The sequence below is a fragment of the Lipotes vexillifer genome, unplaced genomic scaffold, assembly GCF_000442215.2.
Source record: "Lipotes vexillifer unplaced genomic scaffold, Lipotes_vexillifer_v1.1 scaffold410, whole genome shotgun sequence".
Classification (NCBI taxonomy): domain Eukaryota; kingdom Metazoa; phylum Chordata; class Mammalia; order Artiodactyla; family Lipotidae; genus Lipotes; species Lipotes vexillifer.
The window spans coordinates 520513-534683 of NW_006794028.1; the positions used below are offsets into that span (position 1 = coordinate 520513).

Sequence of the window (14171 nt, forward strand, 5' to 3'; positions counted from 1 at the left end):
AAAAAAAAAAAAAAAAAAAAAAAGCTAAAATGGTAAATTTTATGTTCTTTACCCTATTTGGTGAATTTAATATTTTTTCATGTGCATTTATTCATGAGACTGCAAACATTTTAGCAACATTCAGGAGTGCTTTGTTGCAGAAGCAAATGGCATTCCTGTTTGCCATATAATTTAGTTTCACTAAGATGGATTTTTTTTGCCATTTCAATAGGAAGAATAGTTCATACCAATCTAAATCTGAAAAGTACCACGGAGATCATGGTGTCTATTACTTTTGTTTTATAGTTGAGGCACAGTCCTGGCAGTTGGTTGTATTTAGTTGATTTTATGAACTACAAATCATTTTTTAAAATATATTCATTAAAATGATTTTCCATGTTTTGAATTGGCTCATGTGGATAAAACAATTCTACAACTAATGAATTCAGCCAGATATCTTTTTCCATTCACAAAGAAGTGATGTTTTACCAATATGCTCTCCTGTAGTTAGCATCTTTGTTAAATAAAGTTCATTCAGAATCAGGAATAGTATTAAAAATACTACCTTGCTTTTTCACTGCTTGTTTTCTTTTTAAAAATTCTTTCTCTTCCATTGCTGAACTTTGAAACTTGAAATTATTTCTTTTTAATTATGCAGGGCATTTCAACTCTGTTGTCCCTGCCCTAAGCTGAGCTCCATTTCTCCCCTTGCACATCAAACACTCCTTAAAGGACTCTGTTAAGCAAAGGTACATCTGGTCTGGGATACTTTTTTTTTTTTTTTTTTTTTAGGCCTCTCACTGTTGTGGCCTCTCCCTTTGTGGAGCACAGGCTCCGGACGCGCAGGCTCAGCGGCCATGGCTTATGGGTCCAGCTGCTCCGTGGCATGTGGGATTCTCCCGGACTGGGGCACAAACCCGTGTCCCCTGCATCGGCGGGCGGACTCTCAACCACTGTGCCACCAGGGAAGCCCTGGGATACTTTTCTTAAGCATTGTGGGCTAGATCCTGGAATTTAAGTCTTTCCTTGAACGGAATCAAATTCTTAGACGTAGTTTTTCCCCAGTGTTCTCTGTAAGCAGAATAGCACAGTATAGCAGTGCTCCCACTAGAATGGTTTAAACCAGCTTGCTTAGAGAGCTGAGGTGATAAGAATCCTTTTGATGTTGTTTTAAGTTGCAAGTTTTTCCTGTTTCCTACTGTCTTTATGTATAATCATAGTGTATATATTATGTTTTATGTATATACTATGTTAATTTTTACTTATTTCTTCATTGTATTTTGGGTTTTTTCCAAAATGGTCATTTTCCTATTTATTAAATGTCCCTATGAAACATAATTTAAACTAAATAGTTTTTCAAAAATGGATCTGCCTTATTTAATTATGTTTTTGTGCCTGTTACATTAGGCACAAGGGATAAGCAGTGAACAAGGTAGTCATCATATTGCCCTCCTAGCAAGGGATAGAAATGGATGGTAGATAAGGAATTCTACGTTAATTTTTTAATACTTTTAAGTTTTTTATTTTATTTTATTTTATTTATTTATTTCGGTCGCGCTGGGTCTTAGTTTTGGCATGTGGGCTCTTAGTTTCGGCATGTGGGATCCAGTTCCCTGAACCCGGGCCCCCTGCATTGGGAGCGCAGAGTCTTAACAACTGGACCACCGGGGAAGTCCTGGAATTTTACATTATTTAAATGCAACTTTGACCTAAATGTCCATCGACAGATGAATGGATAAAGAAGATGTGGCACATATATACAATGGAATATTACTCAGCCATAAAAGGAAATGAAATTGAGTTATTTGTAGTGAGGTGGATGGACCTAGAGTCTGTTATACAGAGTGAAGTAAGTCAGAAAAACAAATACCGTATGCTAACACATATATATGGAGTCTAAGAAAAAAACTGGTACTGATAAACCTAGTGGCAGGGCAGGAGTAAAGATGTAGACATAGAGTATGGACTTGAGGACACGGGGAGAGCGAAGGGTTAGCTGGGACGAAGTGAGAGAGAGGCATGGACATATATACACTACCAAACGTAAAATAGATAGCTAGTGGGAAGCAGCTGCATAGCACAGGGACATCAGCTCGGTGCTTTGTGACCACCTAGAGGGGTGGGATAGGGAGGGTGGGAGGGAGACGCAAGAGGGAGGGGATATGGGGATCTATGTATACATACAGCTGATTCACTTTGTTATACAGCAGAAACTAACAGTATTATGAAGCAGTTATACTCCAATAAAGATGTATTTTAAGTAAATAAATAAATACAACTTTGATTAGTGCCTCAAAGTAAAGGCACATGGTACTAGGAAAACATATAATAAGGGCTTGACTTAGAATGGGGTGGTGTCAGTTTCTTCAAAGGTTCTGTTTGATGGAACATGAAAGGATTAGTAGTAATTAATCAGGTGAAAGAGGGAGAAGGGCATGGAGGGAAGGCTGAGGGCCAGGAAATGAAACCCCTTGAAATCAGAGAAGGCGCATTGTGCATGTGGAATGAAAAAGGGCGAGCACAGAGAGTCAAGGAGAGGAGACAGGTGTGTGCGTTGTATGCGCACTTAAGTTACGTGAGCACTCTGCCTCACCAGACATGCTGTTCCACTGTTTGATGGCAGGGTTCTCCAGAGAAGCCGAACCAACAGGAGTCATGGGGGTGGGGGAGGGAGTGGGATAGGTACGTAGTAACTTATTTCAAGGCATTGGCTCACATGATTTGGGGGCTAGCAAGTATGAAATGTGTAGAGCAGGCCAGCAGGCTGGAATTTCATGGAAGAGTTTATGTTGCAGTCTTGAGTCTGAAGTCTGCAGGCTGGAGACTCAGGCAGGGTGTCTTTGTGGCAGTTTTCCCAACAAGTTGCTTGGTTGGGAAGCCTCATTCTTTGTGTCTCTCCCCACCCCACCCCATTATGGAGGGTCATCTGCTTTACTCTGAGTCTGTTGATTTCAGTGTTACTCACATCTAGAAAATACTTTGACAGCCACATTTAGACAGGTGTTTGACAGAACAGCTGGGCACCATAGCTAGCCAAATGGACTGTCACACAGAGTGTTACCATGAGAGAATAGATGAGAGACGGGTTCAGTTTAAGTGATACCCTCACTTCTGACTGACTTCTTCTGCCTTGAACTACACACTGGAATTTGCACCTTGTCTGTCAAATCAGCTTGAGATTATAGGTATATAGATATGGCCATCCTCCATCTGTGGGTACACTGGCTTATACCCATTAATCTTGATAATTAATGTTCACGTGATGAAATCATCGAGCCTCACCATGAAGCCCTGGGAAAGCTTGTGTGCACCACCTTCAACTGATAGAATCTTAGTTTTTATGCTCTCTCCCCCATCAATTACCACATGTATGACGAGAACCTTGATACTTGTATTTGATTCCAGCATTTAAAACACTACTATTTTTGATCGACGTGGCTATGAAGTGTAAGCCAACTGTAGGAACTTGGGGGCAGGATTATGCCTCGAAACATTGAAGAAGTAGCACTTTATATTAACTGTAGGAAAATTCGTATTATAGAGTACGTACAAGCCGTGTACTCTTGTTTATTTAAAGGATATTTACGTGGTTTACACGCCCACCTTTGAAATGTATAACTACGTGAGTTATAACTTGACCACAGCATGAGTTGAGGCTGATGACGGTTGGTGGAGGTGAAGTTAAGCAGGTGTTTATAAACCACGTTAATGATTTTGCTCCGTATTCGGAGAGCCATGGAAAGCTATTGAGGCTTTAAGCGGGGGAGTGATGTGGTCATAGTTATTAAAAAGGCAAACAGTCTGTGGTATGAGAGTGGATAAGAAAAGGGAAAGAAATGGATGGAAGGAAGGGCGGGCAGGAGGCTCTTAGAACTGGCAAAACGAAGAGGGCTAGGCTGGGAAGGAAGATTGTGAACGCCTTGTGGGACATGTTGGTTTTGAGGTCCCTCTGATGGGATTGTCAAATACGCATTTGGATACATGTGACTCGAAGCCAGAGATGTAAAGTTGAGGGATTGAAGCCAAGTATAGGTAAATTTGAGAGCCTAGGATTAATTGAGGCAGAGACTAAGAAGACATGGCCAGAGAGTTAGAAAAAAGGGGAACTAGGAGATGATGCCATCGAAGGAACCAAAGGGGAGCTTGTTTAAAGAAGGGAAAAAGGGGTCAAAATGCTGAACGCTGCTACGGTTAAGACTGAAAAAATGTCCATTAGACTCATCAACTATGATAACTTGAAGTGAAAGCTGTTTTGGTGTAGACATGCACTCAAGCTAGAAGGAAGTAGGCTGAGAAGTGTGAGGTGAGCTTACTGAATTAACTGAAGGCGAGGAGAGAGTTGGGGCAGTAGTTGTGAGGATGGTAGGGCCAGTGGATGGAAGAGATCTGTCGATGCTGATAGCATCCAGTAGAGGACATCAGGTGGAAAACTTCATACGTGGAAGGGAGAATCAATGTTAAGGTTCCTGCTGGGATTGTATCTTGATTTTGAGGCTAGGCTTGCTGGCTGGCCTCAGAGGATGGAACACCTCGTCCGTGGTAATAGGGGTGAAGGGGATACGGTACCATTATGTATTTTCCTAAGTTCCTGTTGTATTCATCAGTGTCCTGCATAGTAATTTGAACAGGGAAAGTTTAATATAACGAATTAACTGTGTAGGGGACTGCCTTATAAGAGGAAACATGAACTCTGAAGAGTACAGGAGTATGACAGGAGGCATCCACTACCCCAGGGCAGAGGCAGAAACACATCTCGAGGAGTCCCCCCCCCCCCTTGAAGTCGTGGGCCATTGGATGGCTGAGATGTCGTGCTGATGGCATCACTGGGAAGCTGTCCATGGGGAGGTGCCAGGCCGGGAGACTCCTTGCCCAGGGAGGTGGCTCCCTGGGAGATGCTCTCTGGGTCACAAAGGGAATCTGCCCCCAAAGAGGGGCCTCGTGCTGCTGCCCACCTGGAGCTGCAGGTTCCCCACGCTTAGAAGGTTGCCGAAGACGGGCACACCAGAACCCAGAAGAGAGCTTTCCCTCCTTTGCTGTCCTTCCAGGGCCCTCTACCAGCAAAGCTCACTAATGTGCCAGCTGGCAAAAGAGAAGCGTGTTAGGGTCCACCTCCATTATCTGCCCTGATGGAGCTGAGGGACAGTAAGTTGACGAGTGGCACTTCTATTATTGACCTTTTAAGTTTTTTCAGTTTTTGTTGTTGTAGTGATTGTGATGATGAATATCCTTGTCCATAAATCTTTCTGCATATCTTCGTCTTTAGCTCTCATTCGTAAGAGCCAGTCACGTTAGAGCATATTTAGAGATGTGATGAGTGGTTCTTAAGTGTTGCTGTTTGCTTTTGTATGCCTGAAGTATTTCTGGAAGGAAATGAGAAATACAGATTGTCGTTAGGGAAGGGAACTGGGTTTTATGAACCTATTCATAAAACTAAAATGTTACAAAAATTTAATTGTAAATGTTAAGGGATGTTATCTGTTTTGTTAAACTCAACTTTATTGTTTAATTTCTCAGCATGTTACGGTTTATTAAGCAAAGTGTCCTATCATGTCTTACTCTGTCAGCAGGAGACACTTATTTTCTAACCTTACTTTAGCCTCATTTGCTGCTCAAAATGAGTCAGGGTATTTTCATTTAGTTGTTTCCTCTTATTGCTATAAAAACCAGGTCATGCATTTCCTTTTGTGTCTTTGACCCTAGTGTGGCATTTGTGACAATACCACAGTGGCCAGCCTTCTAAACACTGTTGCTGCCAGGCCTGATTTTTAGTGTCAGCTTCTGGGAGGCTCTGTGAGTGCAGGACTCTGTCAGGAGAAGTGTTAGAGAGAGAACTTGAATACTGATGACCCTACCAAGTTCTGAGTTTTCTTTCTGAATTTGTTCCCCTCTTCCTGTTTTTACAATAACGCCTTTAAAAAGAAGACTGAGTTTCTTAACCTGACAGTAATGATAATCATTTTAAGAAATAACTTTTTCCCTGTAAGTATTACCTTATAGATTAAGACATAATAAAGTAATGCTGAAAATTGTGACGATATAATTTGGTTGTTTTAATAACACTTGAAAAAGTATTCATAGTACTATTTTTGACCTTTACCGAGCTTTTTTTTTTTTTTTTTTCCGTATGCGGGGCCTCTCACTGTTGTGGCCTCTCCTGTTGCAGGGCACAGGCTCTGGACACGCGGGCTCAGCGGCCATGGCTTACGGGCCCAGCTGCTCCGCAGCATGTGGGATCTTCCCGTACCGGGGCACGAACCCGTGTCCCCTGCATCAGCAGGTGGACTCTCAACCACTGTGCCACCAGGGAAGCCCACCAAGATGTATTTTTAATTCAGTGAGGACTCTGTAGAATTTACATCTGGTACATCTGGTATTACTTATTAGCTTTTTTTTTTTTTTTAACGTAAATTACTGAAGCAGAAAGGATTGATTTTGAAGTATGAGGGAAACAATATTCTGAATTTTGACACTTTAGTCTGCATTATTTACTGTTTTTTTACCTATTAAAATTTTAGGAAAGAGCCAAGTGGTCTTTAATTTTATGTCTCATTTGATTGAATCATTGTCTATTTTGCTGCTGAAGGGAGCAAAAAATAATCTGTATAGTTTCTGTTAAAGCCTATCAGAATTTCTGTAATAGCCCTTTCTTAAATTGTTCAAAAAATATTTCTCTGAAAATCTTTGCCATTTCTCTGTCGGAAAGAGTAGATTTTTAAGACAAATGGGCTCATGAAGCACGAAGAAGAAATTGAACACCTTTGTACTTGAGCTGTCTAAAGTTCAGCCACAGGAATGTTTGCGTGTTTAGTGTAGTCCCCACCATCTATCCCCAGGTGGTCCCTTGTGTTCTTTCTAAGACCCGAATCTAGGGCTAATATTCATAGGAGGCACCCATTAAGCTTTTGTTGAGCTAGGTGATGATTAGTTTGAAGTTCTTTATTATGACTTTCTTATTATTAATTCAGCGGTTGTTCCTTAGTAATTTCTTGGTTGGTTTTTCAGGACTGCAGGAATATGTGGAGGCTGTCTCTTTTCAACACTTCATCAAAACACGATCACTTATCAGTATGGATGAAATTAATAAACAATTGATTTTTTCAACAGAAGACAATGGGAAAGAAAATAAGACTGTAAGAATTTAAAATCATATTTCACATTTATTACATAATTTATATAACAGTATAATGATTGTAGGCGGTTTATTGGCTTATGATGCTAAGAATATTGAGATGGGAAGGTTCTTTCTACAGTGTGATTTCATAGATTCCCAACTAGGGAAATGGTCTTTTTAAATATTTTAGTTAGTGGTTCAAACAACCGTGGGTATGTTGGGGGAAAACATTACTCTTTACATAAAGCATTATTGAGTAATTACATAAGTCCACTTTTGGTTTTACTGTGTATTTTACTATGTGCCCTTTATAAGCACTATCTCACTTAATCCTTTTTTTAACCTTATGCGGTAAGAATTATTACCCTCATTTTTTCAAAAAAGCCTTTAGGGAGTTTAAGTAACTTACCAAAACCTAGTCAGCTAGTAAGCGTGACAGGTAACTTTGAAACCAGGTGTCTCACATCCAGAGTCATGAGTGTCCTTGTCCACGCTGCTGGTGTTTCTCACCATGTGCCCCAGGGACCCCTGTGCCAGGTGTCTACCTCAAAGGAGTGTTTTAAAGGATTTGACTTAAAGGTTTTAAATTAGGTACTATACAGCACATGCCACATAAGTGCTCAGTAGTTAGTTGTCATTATCAATGTCAATATCAAGTTGTTATTATATAGTGAGAGATGTTAATTACTGAGTTCATAATGCTTTTACCTGAAATATTACATAGCTTCTCTAAATTAAGAAAAGAGAAACTTTGGTAAATACTATTTTTCCCCCTGAGTTTCAAGATACAGTATTCAGGCCATGAGGTAAAATTTTGAATATTTGGTAACCTCCTGAGATACCAGTACACATAAAGATACAATTAAACAGTTTTTTTCCTTTCTTTATTTTTCATCAGTTTTTCTTTCATTATAATTTTTTTAAAAATCACTCAGAGAGTTAGGATAGGCAGGCAGAAAGTGGAAGAAGCTATGGAAATCATCTTTTCTTAAATGTTAATAAAACGTTAATTTTGAAAAGTGAGATTTAATTCGGCACGACAGATATAACTTACTTCAAGGAAACCATGTATTGTTTCAATTTTAAAAATCATGTGAAGTTTATTAAGGAGGAAATTCATCTTGAGAAGTAAAATTCCTTCATACCTTTTATTTATTTAGTAAAGATTGAATTACGGAAAGAAGTAAGGTAAGCCTGTTTGACCCTGATTTTTTTTTTTTTTTTTTTTTGATACGCGGGCCTCTCCCGTTGTGGAGCCAGGCTCCGGACGTGCAGGCCCAGCGGCCATGGCTCACGGGCCCAGCCACTCCGTGGCATGTGGGATCTTCCCGGACCGGGGCACGAACACGTGTCCCCTGCATCGGCAGGCGGACCCTCAACCTCTGCTCCACCAGGGAATCCCGACCCTGCTTCTTAAATATAGCAGGCAAATTACCATGCCTCCCTTTCAAAGTTCTCTCTAGTTCAGAATGGAAATATAAAGGCAAAAGGTAAAGAGAAGCTGAGAGTTAAAACACTATTCTGAGGATTTAGGTAGTAAATTAATGTAAGATTAAGGTGTCATAATATTCGTATACATATAGTTCTCAAAATGTGAAGACCACATTCATAAATAATTTTTCCCTGTAGTGCTAAAGATTGTTCTTGGTGCTGAAAATTCTGGGAATTCAGTAGGGGAAGGTATTTTGCTCTGCCATGCCTATTGAGAGTGGTGTCAAAGCCATTTAATTTTTTTAAACTTTTTATTATGAAAAATTTCAAATACACAAAAAAGTGGAGAGAATAGTAGCACATGAACATCCATATACCCACTACCTGGATTCAGTAATGAACATTTTGCCATATTTGCTTCATGTAAATGTTTTTTGCTAAACTACTTTAAGTTATGGATGTCACGATGTTTTACCCCTAAATACTTCAGGTCCATCTTGAAAAACTGCTTTTTAAGTAATTTTCTTTTCCCTGGATTCTAATATGTATTATCGGTAAAGCAGAATTTATTTCCTTGACAGTTAGTTGAAATTTGTTCGTTTTTTAACACACTTTTTTCTTCAAAATCAACTTCTTAGTTTATAATCAGGGAACTCCTTCTGTCTAATGAGAGAAACAAAGAACATTAATGTTTTCTTAAGCAAAAGTTCCTTTTATGAATGACTTTATGAAAATGCTCGCCACCTCCCCACCTCCTCTACCCTCACCACCCACAGTCTATCCTTTCCAAAAAGATGCCAGTTCTCTTAACAGTTAATAGAAACAACACATAGCAGGTCAGGATAATTGGGAATTATGTCAGGATAATTGGGAAGCTGACTTTGTATACTTACCCAGTTCTACCTTTAACTAGTTATGTTACCTACAGTGTTTCTTGGACCTCATTCTTATACTCTACATTGAGAAGGTTGGAACAGATGGTCTCTGAACAGTCCAACAGTGCTAGGATTCATGTATTGGATACAAAGCAACCAGAGTCATCTTAATGAAACCTAAATTTGACTCTGTCATTTCCTTGCTTAATTCTCAACGACTCTGTTACCTGTAGGTAAAGTTCTAATTTCTTAATGTGACTTTATCCCCTCGCTCTGTCTTTCTAGACTCATCCTGTACCGCTTCTTACTTTAAATTTTACTCAAAAGAAATACCTCACTAGTTCCTCAAATATACAGCTCGATTCTCACCTGCACACCTGTGCAGTTCCCTCTGCCTAAAATGTCCTCCAATATAATTGCACCCCACCTAGCTAAGTCTCATACAGACTTTTAATAACAATTTAGACATTGCCTCTTTTAGACAGAATCCAATAGAGAGAGAAATGGATGTGGAGAGAGGAGACTGACATGATGATGGTAATGATGATAGCAGCTAACATTTATTGAGTATTTACTTTGTGTTGGGCATTATGCCAAGAACTTGGTAAATGTTATCTCATCCTTAAAATAAACCTCTGAGGTAGGTACTGTTATCCCATTTTACAGATGAGGAAACTGAGGTTTAGAGAGATGAAATAACTTGCCCAAGGGCATACACCTTATGAAGCAAGGTCCTGGAAGAGGTGGGAGGAGATGGGTCAAGGTCATTTGGAAGAGTTAACCTCAAACAAGAGGAGGGACAACTCATCATCTGAGACTGGAGGATAGAAGGTAAAGACGGATGTGGACATAAATAAGTGTTTTTGTTTTTGTTTTAGGGATAAGGTAATTGAGAGAGCTTGTGCCAGGTGGTCTGGCAGATAACCAGGCCAGTGAAAGTGGGCAAGCTTGTTTACTGAGAGTGAAGAGGTTTGGGATTGAGTAAGGGCTGAGGGGGAGAGTGGTGAAGGTTTGGAGTAGTGTTTGAGGAGACTGGACACAGCCATCTAAGAAATAAACAGACGGACTGGTGAGTAATTTGTAGTGGTGCAAACGCTGTACAGTTGTGAGTGTTACCATCTTTTAGCCCAGTGATACTCAGCCACTTGAATAAAGCACTATCAAGAGTAGATTTTTAATACCGACTTAGGGTTGTGTTTTTGCTGGGCAGGTGCAGTAGAAAAATAGGAGCCTAAAGGAACTGAGGCGGATGTAGCGAGAGAGTAATAAATCCTGATGGCTAGTGCCGAGGGGGGACAGGAGAGAGGCCAGAAAGGGACTAAGTGATTGAGGAAAACATGACTGGATCCTGAACCTGGAGGGCTTTATGATTTGTCGTTTAAGTAAGTCATTGTCTTGCAGTAAAGTCAGTAGGCCTTGCTTAAGAATGTTTTGATTTTATCTTGTATGTCAAGTGAAATTGGAAATGGTTGATTTTATAATGATACAATATTAGATGTCAAAATTATCTTGAAGTCATAAGTTCAACTCCCTACTGAGGGCATGAATTCGTCTTGTAACGTCTCGAATGGTCATTTAACAAAACGGATGATTTTATTTAGAGAAGATTAGTATGATTGACTTGCTGTTGATTTTGTTCCTTATATGAGATACATGCATAGTCACTCTTTTACACAGTGTATTTTCTTTGTGTGTGTGTGTTCTTTTTTTTTTTTTCTTTTTTTTTACCAGCCCTCTTCTGATGCACAGGATAAGCAGTGCGGTACCTGGAGACTGAAAATCACGCCTGTTGATTACCTTCTGGGAGTGGCTGATTTAACTGGAGAGTTGATGCGAATGTGTATTAACAGTGTTGGGAATGGGGACATTGACACCCCCTTTGAAGTGAGCCAGTTTTTACGTCAGGTTTATGATGGGTTTTCATTCATTGGCAATACTGGACCTTATGAGGTTTCTAAGAAGCTGTACACCTTGAAACAAAGTCTGGCCAAAGTGGAGAATGCTTGTTATGCCTTGAAAGTCAGAGGTTCAGAAATTCCAAAACACATGCTGGCAGATGTCTTTTCAGTTAAAACAGAAATGATCGATCAAGAAGAGGGCATTTCTTAGAGTAACATTACTCAGTTTTCTTTCTCTTAAGAACTCCTGAGAGAGACCAATTTGTAAGACTGTTATTTAGTATATCATTTGACTTTATTGTGGCTTTAGAAATGTTTTCAGTTGTACTTGTTTTAAATTGTATACAGGCTGTACATAAGATTACCGAAACGAATCATTTCTTAGATCTTACTCGTGAAAATTTGCATACAAATGTTTGCTTATATGCCTGTTTGACTTTTTGCTGGCTAAACCTCATCATTTATCTTTGTAAATGTGAACATGCTTCAGAGTGCATTTTCTGCCGTACCTGTTTTAATTTAGTGTGTGTGAATTTTGGAGCGGTAATATTTAGTGGAAGACAGTTATAGTTTAAGTTGGTGATTTTTTAAAAATATATATTTAGTTACACATCTGGACTCGAGCTTCCTGTTTAAATTTCTTGATAATATTGTGCCAAGCCTCCAAAATAGGCTTAATTCATAGACCAAGAATTTAAAATCACATTGCCAGTATACTTTATGAGGTATTGTAGTGAGAATTCATGTTATATTCTGGCTAATTTTAGGTCATTTTGAATCCATATGAAACAGCCTTCCAGAAAAATTGACAGGTACCCAGATGTTAGTTTCTACATTTAATTTTTGTCCTTTATCACAGAAGTCTGATAGAGAATTGGCACTAACATTGTAATATTTTCACTGATGTTTGAGTTGAATTATGTACTTGCACATACAACTGAAAAGGTAGTGATTATTTAGCAGTTTTTGTTGTTGTTGTCATTATATTTAATTAGGCATGTTTGGAGGCTTTCCTATTCTAACATCTATCAGCAATTACATCTAAATAATTACAATGAAGTTTTGAAAATTCTGAAATATTAAGTTAATCCAAATCTTTATAGTTGTCCAGTTGTGTTAATGCATAGTATGAAAAGTTGCCAAAGAAGATTTATCACGTACAGTTCAGCAATAAGACAGTTGTCAACACAGTTGGGAGCAGCAAGTAGTATCATAGTCGTAGAAGTAGTCTCACTGTTAATATTTAGAATTGGGACTTGCCTACTGAAAATAGTTCTCCCATTCACTGTGGCGTGAAACTGACTTGAGCATGGCACTACTGGCTGACAGCTAGACATTTCCATTCGGTTTGGTCAGTTTTGAGAACCTACATACTGGATTTTATTTTTGGAACGATTAGCAGCTCTGTTTGCAAGGGCTTGTTCTTGGAAAGGGTAATTTTCCAAAAATGATCACCTAAAGGAAAATAAAATATATACATGCCTAGTAGATTAGGTTTGTTGTTTGTTTGTTTGTTTGTTTTGGTGGTAGTAAGTTTTTTCGGTTTCCCTACTCGAAGATATACAGCTGAAATATAGTTTTATTACATATTTTTCTTTCCTCTGCCACTTGAAGTTAAATTTATAATGTTAAAAGTAAAGTAATAATGGATTGATGAATGTCTTACAGATGTTTAAAACTGAACTCTTTGAATAAAATATTAGACTACAAAAGTTAAGCTTATTTTTTGATCAGTTGATAAATACTTAATCAAACTGTTACAGACTTTTTAGCCTAAACAGGAAACTTGATATAGCCTCGCTTAATGTGGAGATTTATGATTTCTTAAAATGGGTCCAGAAGTAGGGAGAGTTCAGAAAAGCCATCTTTTCACATCTCATTGACCTAGACTGGGTAACTTTCCAGTCCCTCAAAACCAGCTAGTGGAAAGGAGGATGAGATCACCTTGATAGATCAAGGTGCCCTTTATCTGAGAGAAGAGCAAGCACAAGAAACCGAGTTAAGGTGTTGCCATCTTAGGGGAAGGGGAAATGGCCTTTAGGTCCGCAGTCAGCAGTATCTGCTACAGGTGGATTGGTGCCGGGCCTATTGATACATTTCTGCATTGCATGTTATACTGATACAGTGGGTGTTAGACCAGGATGGTAGAGGATCTCTAACTATATCCTGAATGTTTCAGTTTTAAAATGGTTGCTCTTGTGGTGATGTTTTTCATCTTTATTATAAAAAGAAATTGGTTCTAGGTAACATGGCAAGTTCCTGAGAAATTCTAAAATAAAATTGGGTCATTTCCTTCATAAGTAATTGCTGCGTTTATGAAATCAGTGTTTTTTCCCACCATACACATTGCAGAGCCCTAGGGCTTTTTTTGAAGGTGCTCAAAGAAAGGTGTTATTTAAATGAGGGATTGGTGGAATGGATTTTAAAACTTAATACAAACTCTTTGCTGTCTGCAAAAGACTCACTTTAGATTCAGAGACACATATAGATTAAAAGAATGGGAAAAGACATTCCATGCAAACAGTAACCAAGAGAGCTAAACAAATAGACATCAAGACCTTTTTCTTTTGGCTATAGAGACAAAGAACAACATGTAATGGTAAAAGGCTCAATCCATTGAGAATGCACAGCAATTACAAACATATGAATATATTGATATATAAAACAGCAGAGCCCCAAAATACATGAAGCAAAATCTGAGATAACTGAAGGGAGAAATAGACAATTCAGTAGTAATAGTTGGATAATTTAATACCCGACTTCCTATAATGGATGGAAGAACAAGACAGATCAGTAAGGAAATAGAGGACTTGAACAACACTGTCAACCAATTAGACCTGACACCCGTATATAGAACACTCATCCCAACAAGAGAAG

General features: G+C 38.9%; 1 protein-coding gene across 1 annotated transcript in view; it reads left to right on the top strand.

Annotated features, from left to right (window-relative positions):
- The window catches only part of TSNAX (translin associated factor X), a 34487-nt gene extending 21705 nt beyond the window's left edge, over positions 1–12782 (top strand). The window contains exons 5-6 of the mRNA XM_007466990.1: positions 6982–7109; positions 11128–12782. Coding sequence (XP_007467052.1) covers positions 6982–7109; positions 11128–11505 — 506 coding nt within the window. The 3' untranslated portion in view covers positions 11506–12782. The remainder of the gene's footprint in view (positions 1–6981; positions 7110–11127) is intronic.
- Positions 12783–14171: the final 1389 nt, after the last annotated feature.